This window comes from Euleptes europaea, chromosome 4 (genome assembly GCF_029931775.1).
Source record: "Euleptes europaea isolate rEulEur1 chromosome 4, rEulEur1.hap1, whole genome shotgun sequence".
NCBI classification, from domain to species: Eukaryota; Metazoa; Chordata; class Lepidosauria; order Squamata; family Sphaerodactylidae; genus Euleptes; species Euleptes europaea.
In genome coordinates, this window is record NC_079315.1 from 37,339,165 (window position 1) to 37,352,861 (window position 13,697).

The 13,697-nt window shown below is 39.3% G+C and overlaps 1 protein-coding gene across 1 annotated transcript in view; it reads right to left on the reverse strand.

The window, feature by feature from the left end:
* ADAMTSL1 (ADAMTS like 1) overlaps positions 1-13,697 on the reverse strand; it is a 553,327-nt gene that overhangs the window by 235,629 nt on the left and 304,001 nt on the right. Inside the window, exon 5 of the mRNA XM_056848970.1 lies at positions 11,114-11,350. Coding sequence (XP_056704948.1) covers positions 11,114-11,350 — 237 coding nt within the window. The remainder of the gene's footprint in view (positions 1-11,113; positions 11,351-13,697) is intronic.

Sequence of the window (13,697 nt, forward strand, 5' to 3'; positions counted from 1 at the left end):
CCCATGATGAAGACTACTAAAGTTAGTAATGAGCATACATCTCCATCTACCAAATCCCATTAAAAAAGAGACACAGCTGTGAAACAATGCAAAAAATTTTTGAACGGTATCCGTAATGGAGTTCTGAATGCAAATCAGATGAATGGCAACTTTCTTGGTTTTCTAAATCTTTGAAAGGTTTGAAAGATCAACAAATCACAAGTAGAATTTTCCCCATCACTGCATGCCCTTGATGAGACCTTTCCTGATTTATCTCCTGATTCAGCAACACATGTATCTCAGCAACACATATGGCACTACAGAGGGAATCTCTGAGTTCCAATCCTAATAAACAAATCCTTACATTATGCTGCAGAGGACAAGCAGGAGAAATAATTGTGTGACAGGCTTGATTTTGTTGTTATTTTATAGTTTCATCAGTGTGAAATAACACTTTAAAGGACAAAACAGTGGATCTCTACTCCAACAAGCTAACAATCTAAAATGTTAGATGATGCAGATGACAAACAGGGGAAACAATAAGGGAAAGGAAATTGTTCTTTAAGTAAAAAAACATATGTTAATAATACCATAACAGAAGACAAGAGAAACCACATACACGTGTCATCCCTTATTTTTATTTAATATCCAGATTTTAAATATGCCAATTACTTTTAATGCTAGAAGGTGTGACCTGCATAAAGCAGAGATAGAAAGTAAGAGTTTTAACAAATGCTCCTTGCATTAGATGCTGAGAGTTTGGTGCCGCAGTCGGTGATGATGATTGAAGCGTGATGAAAAATGGCAACTATAATTTCAAATAAAAGTGTAAGATGATATAGCAAAAGAAAGGCAGAATTAGAAGAACAAAGAGGCTGTTGTAGAGCTTGGCTGTTCAGCAGCCAAAATATTTTCCACTTAAACAACTGAGCCCTCTTTTGCTTCTTCTTTCATTTGTATTTCTCTCCTCCCCACCCCCCGAATAGCTAAATTATTCATGGGTCAGTTTATTCTCTTAAAGCTTTCTTCAGCTAAAATAAAACTCAATCTTTCAAAAAGATGGAAAAGTTAAAGCTACTCAGGCATTGTGCCTCCAGCTAAAGTTGATTAGGAACATTATGGCTGTGTTCCTCCTCAGTTCATCAGAAAAATGTCACAGGTGGTTAGCAGATCAGAAATCTGAGGGTACAAATTATGACTGTACCACAAAGAGCTGTGGTACAACCTGTGTTCCCACACTCAAACATCACCACTAGAAGAAAGATAGTTAAATTCCTCAGCACAGGGGACATTTCTGGATTGCAACCCTATGAAATAAATCTCTATCACACTTCCTAAGGAATATGTTTTCCCATAGTTATTTTCATACCTAAATAGTGAAAAATACCCACATCAGTTCTGACAACTTGAAGCAGACAGGCCTTTGGTTATTCAAGGCTCAGCATTTAATCCAAATAATAAATAACATGACTCTGCCATATGGGAAACCATGAAAAGTTGTTGTTATAAACAACGTTGAAAAACATAGAATTAATTTATTGGGGAAATGATATGGCATATCTCCTTTTTGTATCAATATCTGCAGATTAGACCTTTTCTTTTGCAGAAATTACATTAGAGAGACTTGCTTGTGTTGGGGGAAGGAAGAGGATGGGGTTCCCTTCATCTACCAAAAGGCTATGTTGGCGATCATGGGATCTGAATAGATAAAAGACACATGGGATAGGGATTGTAGCAAGTAGAGGAATTAGGTGAAATTGAGTGGAAAAGGTGGCTAGATTGAACCCAATGTTATCTTGGTCATAATGAGAAATAAGCTATTACTAGATCCCGTCATGACTATATTCACTTTTTAAGTACTCTGGTCACACTGCAAATGTGTTAGCTGAAATGAGAACTGTTATTGAAAAACATCAGGACCCCTATGGTCCATTGCAAATTTTGCAAAGGCTGAGGAAAGTAATTTGAACAAGGAAAAGGGACAAATTAATTGGACTGATAATGAATTAGGAACAAAAATGGTAATACTGCAAACAGCTGAAGAAATGGGTTCCATCAGTTTTCTATTGGAATAATCATTGTAATGTAAATACCCTGCATTAAATTATTTTTCCTACTTGATGAGATTATGCCATAATAGTCTCTCTCTATTTTTTCTTTTTAAAGAGTAATTTAAAACATAGTCATAAAAACTGCCACCAACAAGCAAGTGGGTGAGCAGCAGGATGGGAAAGATTCCCGCCCAGGAAGATGCTGTGACCACAGCAAGCCCTCCACCATGCACCATTACATGGCGATGAGCTTCCATAGCCTGGCCAAGCCCCACTGCCTCTGGAAGACCCAGAGCCAGCTGGCTGAGAGCAGCCTCGCCTGGCATCAATCCAGTTCCTTCCCCAGCACGGGCTGGCAAATGGGAGCCCGCAAGGTAAGGGCAGACCCATGCTTCAAATACCTGGGACTTTGCAATTTCTGGATCCCCCCCCCCCAAGGATACCTAGGACAAGACACACAGAAAGCTAGGGTGAAAAAGATTGTGGAGCATGAAAACAGTACAAAAAGCCCTATTCTGGACCATTAGAAACACAACTGATGATTTCTGAGCCTGCGGAGATTAGAGAGATAACCCACATGTTCTCATTTCTCCCCACAACCCTAAGGGTGTATGAATGCTTAAAAACAAGCATTTCCTGTGCTAAAAATCCAGGCTCTGTGATTGGAGGGCTATTAATAGTTAAACAGATTATGTACTAGCTCCCCTGCAAGCAACTTCATAGTGCTCTATAACTTGTTTGTTTTTTGCAAGGTTCAGCATATCTTTCCATGTTTCCAGTGTCACAGTTCACAGTTGGTTGACAACAACAAGCTGGCCTTAAAAACATGTTTAGCTTTCTCTATGTTTTTTTTTTAATTTAAAGTTTCAAGCATGTTAGTGAAAATGTATTTTCACCTCCCTCAGACACAACACATTGTATAGTTGCTGGTGGTATCATTGTAATTGCTGATAGATATATAGTGAGCCTGGAGAGTTGCCTGGGACTTCATGCTTAATATACAGCTGTGATGTTTAGAGGTTGCATTTTCTCAGATCCATGAAAAAGCAATGCCTCTGGGAGGTTTTGAAATGTAGGCTTGAGGGTAAATGATGCAATCCTAGAGTTAGCTCAGGCAAAGAATTGGAGAACAATTACAGATGCTTAAGACACTTTCAGAAAAAGGAATTTTAGCTCAGGCTTGCTGATTCCATACCAAAGACCTCCAAGCCCTGTGCAGATCAGTGCTGGCCCAAGCAACAGATGAGGGAGTGGCAGGATTAGATATTATAACACAGTTTAGTTACTGTTGTGGGAAAACCAACCATATTTGGCTCCTCTTTACTCAGCGCGCCTCTGGAGACAACGATCATGGAGTCCTACAGACATTGCCTTCAATGCCCTGAGTCTCATTAATCCTTCTACCATATTATCATCTCCTGCAAGGTGGGTCACAAGACATTAGAAATTTAAAGTAACTAAAACATGGAACATCAACTATGGTGCTTGCTTATATTATAAACTCTTGCTATTAGCTTAATAATCAGGATAGACTTCTAGGAACTGCATGGCTGCCACTGAAGGCAGTAGCCCTGTGTCTCTTCCTCTTCTGTCACCAACACAAACTAGCTCTACAAAATGCATAAGTTCAACATGGTCCATCTCATGCATTGAAGGCAACTTGTTTGAGAAAATGTTATCTGCTCAGATGGGTCATCGTTTATCTTTTTTCACATTGCTACAATGGCACTGGCTTTTGATTAATTCCTAGTCAAAATTTATGTGGCATTGCATGAACCATTTGTCTCTAATTAATGATAGGATTTAAAACAAACTGAAGAAGACCACTTTTCAAAACAAGTAGTACCCGGGAAAGTCTTATGCAACTTATGTAACCTTCAGATTTATGTAACCTGAAAATGTGTATTTAAGTGGTATTTTTTATATTGTCACATACTATATATGGCACGGTTATTATTTAGCCATTCATTACATATTGAAGTCTTGATGGGACTTATTTTATGATTTTTGATACATATTTGGATTTTTGTGTTTGTCACATGAATATATGCATTTAAAATGTGTGGCTATCTGTTAATAATCTGATTAGCAACTCAGCCATCATTTTGATAAGGAACGGCAACATTCTTGCATTGGAATTCCCCTGATGGGCCAAAATCTATAGAATGCCATATAGTTTTGCTAGAAGGCACCCTGATCTCTCCCCTAATGTGGAAGAACCGTGTACCTTTCTTTGGCACCAATGTACTATCATAAACAACAACAGCTGTACTTACCTAGATTACAAGGTGAAGGCTGGCTCTTAGAATGGCCCAGATTTGAGATTCAGAGTCTAACCAGTCTGCACTCTGTGCTTGGAGCTCCTAGCAATTTTTTAAAAAATTCATTATCAGGCATGCAAGGGTTTGATTTGGATTAGGACTGCAGCATATAGTGAGGAGGAATTCAACCCTTCCTTACAAGTTCATCCCAGTGGGGCACAATGATGCTCCCCAGGATCATTTCAGGTCATAAAAAGGTGTTGTAGGGAAGGTTTAAGCTACTGTCCTAATTCAAATTGAGTCTTCACAAGCCTGAAAATTATGGTAAAAAAACTCATGATGAGCTCTAAATATACAACTCCTAGCGCATGTCCAGTCTGGCCTTCACCATGAAGCATGTGAGTAAAAGAAATGTTCATATCTCTGTATGTTCCTGACTGTGTCTCTGTGTACTGAATGGAAGCGAGGTGATTTGCACAAACCAAAAGGCTATTGGTTTCCAAACCACTAACAGTAATAGTGAAAACCCAGGACTGGAGTCATGGTGTGCCAGAACCTGTATGCTAAGGATGCTGGCCAGAAAGAAGGAAAATTGGGCCTTGCCTTGTGAATATTTCTTCCTGGCCAGAAGCCATTTCTTTCCTTTTTTTAAAAAAGTACACAGATGGGGTAGAAGGAGACAATAGTTTAATGATATCAAAAGCTTCTGGGAACACTAGAAGAGCTAACATTGTCACACTGCCCATGTCTTTCTGTCAGTGAAGACATCCACAAGGGTGACCAAGGTGGTCTTGGTTTAAAAACCAGCCCCCACAGCCAGATTGAAATAGGTCTAGATTGTCATCTCATCTGAGAAACCTTGGCATTACTAAGCCACCACTTTTCATCCATCCATCCATCCATTCATTTGACTTCTGACTCGCCCTCCCTGGCAGAACCAGGCTTAGGGCAAGTTACAAAATAATCTAAAAATCTTTAAAACTATACTTCTGCAGGCTAAAAACACAAGCTAACAATAGATGGGACTAAAATTGAGCTCACTGATAAGGCAGATACAGACCAACCCTCCTAGTTCAAACAGAAAAGGAGGGGGACAGGTGGGGAGGCCATTACTGTTGACATCCATGGCTGTCCTCAATCATAGGCCTGGTTGAATAGCTCTGTTTTACAGGCCCTGTGGAACTCTTTCAAGTCCCACAGGGCACTGATGTTACCAGGAAGAGCACCAGGCCAAAAACCAGAAAGTTTACTCAAGTGCTTTGCCACAAAAAAAATATTCAGTACAAGGTGGTAATTAACGTTGTTTTCAAGAGTAGCTCTGTGACTGTCTCAATCAAGGCAGTTAACACTATATCTTTAAAGAAGGATTTACTACTTCCTATATCCAGCTGGGCAATTCCCTCCATCCAACTTGCTATAACCAGCCATGAAGAACAAGGGTCAAGCATTGATGTGGCAGCCTAGACTCCTCTAAGCAGCTTGTCTAAATCCTCAAGTTACAATAACTGAAATTCATCCAAGCGATCCTGCCTGATTAGTGCACTGGTAATGTTCTGAGAATGAAGTGTTGAATGAGTAGGGTCTAAGTTGTGCTAATATGAATTCATCTGCAGATTGCCTAGCAAACATGTCACAATGAGACTCAAAATGTTCTGGGGCCAATTGCCAAAGCTCCTTTACTGTTTGGAACAGCTCATCTGTCATAGAAAAGTAAGCTCATTTCACTATCATCACTGCCACAGAAGAATATGTTCAGTTATATTTGGATCAAAGTTTCCTCCATTGATGCTCTAGTAGTTCTGCTGATCCATTTCATAGACCCCAGTTCATCAGTAAACCAGGGTGCTGAATAGGCTCTTTGGGACAGTACAGAACATCTAGAGGTGATTGTGTCAGCCTCTTGGGCCTCTGCATGTCCAAAATATCTAAAGGTATATGCCTGGGGAGAACATAATATAGGATGACAGTCCCAAGAGTCAGATCTCAAGCCAAAGAGTAAGTTTCTCAAACTGGGGGGAAGCACAGCTATGACAGACCACGGTGGGTTCAGAACTGACATGAAGAAAATTGCTAATTCTGTAATTTTTGAAAATAGTAAAATACTCTAATGTGGAATTTCCAACAGGAATCAAGTTGTACCACCTTCCAGATGGGAATGGCATGAAAATCCATAATACACTATTCCTAGTGTACTACACTATTCCTCCTAAATGCTCTTTTCCTCCTTAAACAGAAACATGTGAGAATAATTATATGTTATTTATCAGCAAGTTTCTGAGGAAATGCTTTTCTCAGAAAGGTGTGGCTTTCAGCTGTTGGATCTAAAGGCAGTCCGGCTTCAATGCAATATGATCTGGCAAACACATTGTTACTTGAGTGATACTAAAGAACAATCCAAATTCACATCTTGTCCTAAACTACAACATGATAGCCAAATAATAGTTTTAAAAAAACACCATATCCCCTGGAGTCTCTCATTAATATATTGCAGAACAGCCAATAATGGGACTCCCTGAATATATACAGCTTGCTTTTCAGAAAGGCCTTAGGTCCTCTGATGAAACTGAGATACATGTCCCTGTTTCAGTTAATTAACAGAGAAGCTAAGATAAGTGAGGCTTCGCTGTATGTCACATTCCATTTAGCTTAAACATCTCCCTCAACAATAAAGACCAGTGCCAGGTCAGAACACAACACTGACAAGAAAGAGAGCTGGGGGAAAAACAAACCAAAGAAAGAGAAAGGAAAATCAGTGCAAATGTTAATAAAATGTCAGGAATTATGCAGGATTATGGACGGGCAGAGCTGTGAAACTTGGATGTGGACCTAAGATAAAGTTCAGAGATGTATGGATCCAAAGCTTTCTTTTTTTCTAAGTTCAGTGAACTGGTATACATTCATATTTACAACCAAAACTCGATGAGCCCAAGGTTCAGATGAAATAACTCCACAGAAGCAAATATATGATAATTCATGTATTAGGAACCTGCCCATCAATTAAGATGTTTTGTCAGAGTCATCAAAGAATGGCTACAGGAGAGGGTCTTCTCTGTCCTGGCACCCTGATGGTAGAACCCATTTCTAGGGATGAACAGATTCCCTCATTTCTGTCTCTCGCAATCCACAGGTGTGAAATGCTCATCCACAAATTTCAACAACATGTAAAGGCCATCATATATAGAGACAATGGCGACTTCCGGTGCTGAGCTGGGCTGAGTGCTACGTCTTCCCAGGGGCTCCTGGGGAGTATCCAAGTTTGCGTGTAATTTGGGGTGTTTTATCGCACCCCACTCCAGCCCTTGCAAGTGGGCTGAGAGGCAGGAATTCCCTGCAGCCATATATGCGGTTTGACCTCCTGAATACTCCGAGGGAGCTCTACCAAGTCCCCCGGAGTTTCAGACGTTTGGTCCCGTGGGCACGAAGCGATTGAAATCGCCAGCGCGCAACTTCGGCTTTAGACTCTACCCTCCAGCACCTTATAAACATCATAAGGACTACATTAAGATTAAAACCTCACCTCTGGGCGCCCAAGTGAGTAGATAAGAAACCTTCGTTTTTCACTGGCGTTACCGAATAACAGGGGGTTGAAGAAAACATTCCTGGTAACCCTCTTTCTCCCTTAATTGAACTGGATGATTTTGCTGCATGAGATCCATCAGACAAAGCAGCAGGAGCCTTATCAATCTGATCAACTTAAACTAAAACAACGAGCTTGAATGATTGACGTAAGATCTGCCAATCCGACGCGTTCTTAAAGGAAGGGGAGGGAGAAATCTCTGAGAATTTGCATGAGGTAAAAAAGATCCTCCAGTCACGTTTTGCAACAAAGAGGACTCTTTGACCGGAAGACTCTGTGCTTTACCTCTCCACTGCTCTACAAAATCAACAGGAAGAAGGTCGTAAGACCGGAAATTCGTCTTACTCGTGTTACACCAAAACCATTCCTGAAGGTAATAACCATAGAGAAGAGACGATAGAAGGTCCACGATGAGGCAATCCCTGGAACACTTCCTGGCTCAGCCGATCTAGAGCGTCTGGTAAAACTCGTTGGTATTTTCAATTTTTTTTTTAAAAAAAGTTTTTTTTAAGTTTAAATACTTATTTTTGCAACCCGAAAAATATATTAAGTTGGTCAATGAAGCATTCTCTATCAACTACATGCAATGGACTCCTGCCAGATAACCATCAAATTTAATTAAGTTATATATTCTGGAACCTCTCCCTGATCTGGCTAAATATATAGCCCTGCTCTTATGAAATCAAAGGGAATTTTACAGAATTCAACCATGGAAAAAAAAGTACAGGACATGCTTGCTAAACATTCTGAGGCGACAATTAAACAATTAAAACAGATTTCAACACAGATGGCTCAATTTATTTCAATGATGATGACTCTTGACCAATCATCACAGGTATGTAATCAGAAGTTGAATCTGGTTACAGAAGACATAAAAGTCTTGAAAATTCAAACGATGACTACAAATACAGACATACAAGCAATGGACTCTTCTGCCCAAAAAGTTATGGAAGAACACAAGGATATAAAGAAGAAGACAGAAGTTCAAGAAAGTAACCAGCCGGCGACAAAGAGATCAGACATACAAGAAATGGACTTTTCATCTAAAAAAGTCATGGAAGGACGTGTGGATATAAGGAAGAAGAGAGCAGGTCAAGGAACACAGATTGAAGCCACGATGAAGATGAAGCCCAGAAAGAATCATTTTTGGATACGCACCTTGCCTGAAGAAATGAGAGAGAACAAAGAAATCCTGTTCCCATACCTGACTGGCTTATTTCAGTTACAGAAGGAAGTATTAGACCATGGTTAAAGGATTGACTTAAATATGATTGCTGGATTGGAAGGCTTTGACAGTGTGGACGGGTGGCATGGCTATTAATGAAGTAGTGGAATTAAGATTAAGACATCATTTTTGGATTATATAAATAAGTCCTCCTAATATAGATTATTGATTGATATAAAGGTATACTGGAATGGGTGGACTTTTGATATGGATCTGGGATATGATTTACACTGAAATAAGATTGATTAAACAGGAAATATCCCCAAAATACTGGAGAGAATGTTGTTTAGTATGATTAAATTTATGTTATAATGGCTGCAATTTGATGCAGCCAAATGGAAAGGGACAAAGGTTTCAGAATAAAGGGATTAAATCATTCTAATGTTAGAACTGGTGGAGTTGGAGAAACTAGGGAAAAGGGGAGAATTGAAGGAATCATTGTGATAATATACAAGATCTGGGAATAATGGAAGGTTACTTTTTATTCTGATCCAGAATGTAAAACTTTATAAAACATGAAACTTTAGAATGAAATTAATGCTAGGATCAGTACATGTTAACGAAGGATAATAATACTTTATTAAGAGGTAGATGGAGGTGATGGGGAAGTTGTTATATTTTTATGTTTAATGGTAATTAAGACAACAATCAATATAATTGTGATTGTGATATTATTTTTACACTGTTGTCAAAATTATGGAGAATTTATAGTTTTAAAAAATCAATAAAATTTATTAAAAAAAATATAGAGAGACAATGGCTTTTGGAAATAAAAGGATATAGCAAGTTTTATCAATGTTGTTTTTGTTTTGAATATTTATTGCTTTTGTTCACTGATTGCTAGTTGCTTCAAATGTTTTTAAAGTGGAAAAGTGGATTTAAAATCTATTAAACAAATTATAAAACAAGAACTGAAATTCTTTGCTACATCAAAAAACGCCTATCTAACAACAGTCAATTGTTGTTGACAGCTCTCATGCATTATACATTAAAAGAAGAGGACTCACCACTATGAGCAATCTCTCCCCTCCATCCTCCTGATTGCCAGGTAAACTTACCATGCTTGACTCCTTCAATTACATGCAAGGTGGAGTCCTGATCAGGTAACAATTTTGGCCACAACAGTTGAGGTTCTCAAGCAGCTTTGCATGGTAACCAGTTGTTCTACATAGCTAGGTCAATGCACCTTGCAGCTGCTTTTCCCAGTGTGAGAACTAAATTTTCTCTATTATCTATTGAGGCATGTATCACCCTGAATCATGGTCAGACCATTAAAGTGTCCTTTGCATTGACGCTTACAGTTTATGCCCTCTTTGCACATGTGCAATTAGATGTATCCTTCAGATGACCAGAATTGGCTAGATTGCATTGCCTGCTTTTTTGTGCCTGTGCAGTCAAGGCTATCTGTTCAATGAATGAGCATAAGAAATGGTGGAAAGATTATCTGTGTTCATGGGCAAACCAGAAGGAACACTAGTAGTAAGCCTCAACTGAAAATTTTCAATCTGATTTTTTTCTTTTAATTATGTCCATACTCTATGAATTGTCCTATGTGTAATTTGCTTTACATTTTTTAAAAATATTGTTTTTAGCCCTATATTACATATATCTATGTTAATATTTTGTGTTATTTTTTATTTATTCCCCCTGAAGAAGCTTTATGCAAAACATGTTGGATTACAAAACTTATTAAAGTATCATTTCCCTTGCACCAATTGTTTCTTCGCCTTCGTTTTGCTTTGGTGCGCGCCCCCTTTTCTTCTTTTAATTATGTACTTTCAAAAATTGGAAACTGGTAACAGACAAGTGGGATGGGGGTGGCTGCAACAAAAAAGCACTGTAATTGTATAAGAAAGCATCACAATCATGCAAATGGACACTTCTGAATTCATCTGGACCCATCTGAACAGCTCGCCGAACACTCATGACTGTCAAGGAGGTGAATGGAACAGGCAGGTGTTTACAAATGCCTACAAATAACATAAAAGAGTGTGAACGAGGAAAAGAATTCTGCCATTACCTGGCACAAGCCACTGATGCACATATCCAGTGATTCAGTGTAACATCGGGTCCCATCCAAGACTTTAGGTGCCAGTTCCACAACCAGAGTTGTCCCTTTGGCCTGGCACTTTAATGAGCATGGGTTGTCAGGATCATTAGAGACAGGAAGCCATTCATAAAATTGTCCCTGATACTTGACATCATTATGTGCTGAACACTGCTGGGTACGAAAATCACCGGCTTCTGGAGGGCAGTCCTGAGGAAGGAAAGAAAGAACAAATTCAGAGAGTCATACAAAATGAGCGATTTGCTGCATTTATAACATAATGTCCTTAAATGCTGGCTGCACATACCCAACAAAGTGTCGCAAACAGCCCAACAGCCATAGGTTAAACAAGTTTTCAGGTTTTCTAACCAATGCAAAAGCTGCAAAACCTCTCTATCAGAGGCAGAGCCAAGGGGCAGATGCTGAAGCCTGAGGGCTTCTCAGGGCCTTGTGTGACGTAATTGTATTTCTTTTATTTAAAAAAAGTCCAGTGGCACCTTAAAGACTATCAACTGCCATGTGCCACTGCAAACTTAAGCAGGCATGGATCTTTGGCATGCTCCGTTCACACTAGCAGCCCCTTGTGACCCCAGGGCGATGGGACCCACATAATCATGCAGGTTGGGGACTGCACTGAGGAAGGGTGTGAAATCACTCTCATACCTCTTGCAACAATGGAGATACGCCTGTGAAAGAGAGAGAGAGAGAAAAGAGGCGGTTTGGAGCCCTCCTCAGTATAGCTCCTCAATCAACCCACATGGCTATTAGTCCACACCAGTCCTGTAACTCCAAAAATTAACTTTCTCAGGATTGTAAGGAACTGTTGGGGGAGGGGAAGGTAACAGCCTTCCACAATCCCTATGCCAATGGATCCACCAATTATTTGTCTCCAGCAATAGACACACACACCAGCCAAAGTATCCCAATGCCATTATCATTAAGGATTCTTCAGTTAAGTGCTACTGAGGAGTGACTGGAACAGGACTGAAGTACATCAAGGCCTTATGATTTGAGCTCAAGAAATAGATGTGTTTGCCACTCTAAAAAAGCACTAGTTGCTTAGCATTTCCTCCTAGTACTACTAAGAAGCCCATACAGACCAAGCCAATGTTTCTTTTTCCTTTGTAAAGGAAGGGGGAGAATCTCTTGATTCAAGTGTTGTTTATTTAAGCATTCTTTTGCTAGCATTTCTTTCCAAAACGACCTAAATCAGTCCATGAAGCAAAGCAAGCCAGAAAAACCGCTCTGTATATTTGTATTACTTCAACCTGACTAATGCAAGCAGAGATTTTACAATCCACAGAATCAGCAAGTCTTCAGGAGATTTTTTTCTTTTTTTAAAGATGCTGTCCATGCCTTCCTTTTAAAAAGTCCTGGGGGAGGTTTCAGAGAAGTTTTGGGTGCAAACATAATTTCTCTTTTTTGTGCACAATTATATGAAAAAATTATTGTTTTGCTATTAATAAATACTGTGCACATCTTTTGCTAGACCTCCTGGGAGAGACAAACGTTTTCTATAGTCACAGATGAATGTTTTGTCCAGTTTTCAGTAGTTTTGAATCCAGATTCATTCATAGAGATGCTTCAGTAACCATTTGGTCATACTGTAGATGCATCCATAGTGGTAACGTTTCTCCAAAACCTTTACTATGTACGAACATATGTAACTACCTTATACTGAGTCATTAATGTTGGTCCTTCTAGTTCAGCATTGTCTATCATGACCGAGAGCAACTTTAAAAGGTCTTAGGCAGGAAACCCCAAGGAATTAATCTGGAACTTTGGACAAGCGAAACATGTGATTTACACTAAGCTGATGTTTATGTATAGACACAGTATTATGAGTAGATAATAGCTCACATATATATAGTGCATTCAGTGTTCAAACTATTTGACATATATTATCTTGTACCCCTTGGGGACTTCCAAGATCCATGCTGAAGCCTCTTTGAGGTCAAGGTCAAGATGTCAAGGTCACTGTGACAGCCATAGGGCTATCTAAAACCTTAGGGTTCCCACACATGTGGTAGATGATATACTTTATTTGGTTTTCTATAGAGAACAAATGCTGTATGGCTCATTAGTGGAGAACATTTCTGTAACTCCTTTGCCATGGAATGGCCTTGTTAGCACTGTCAGTTTCAGGACTGGTGATCCTGTCTTAGGAAGGCACCACATTGTGGATTTTTCCCATGAGGCCCCAAGTTTCTGACATTACTTAAACAGTTGAACAGCTCCCACACCATAAAGATAACATCAGAAGGGGTCTTCAATTAACATCCCTCTTCCCAAACCCACAACTGTCAATCTTAGTTTGAGTTTATTTTGGGTTCTGTTATTTTTGGCAAAAAACTGGGGGGAAACTTCAATAAAATTACTAACAACAAGAAAAGAAACACAACAGTCATGTGTTTTGCATTCCCTGGTATTTTTCTTATACCACTTTCTCATTCCATGGCAAGATAAAGGTCATTTATGCATGGTTGCTTTACCCTCCTTTATTCCCTGTTTCAGCCAGGATCAATTTTTTCAGTATGCATTCCTTGGAAGTTCAACG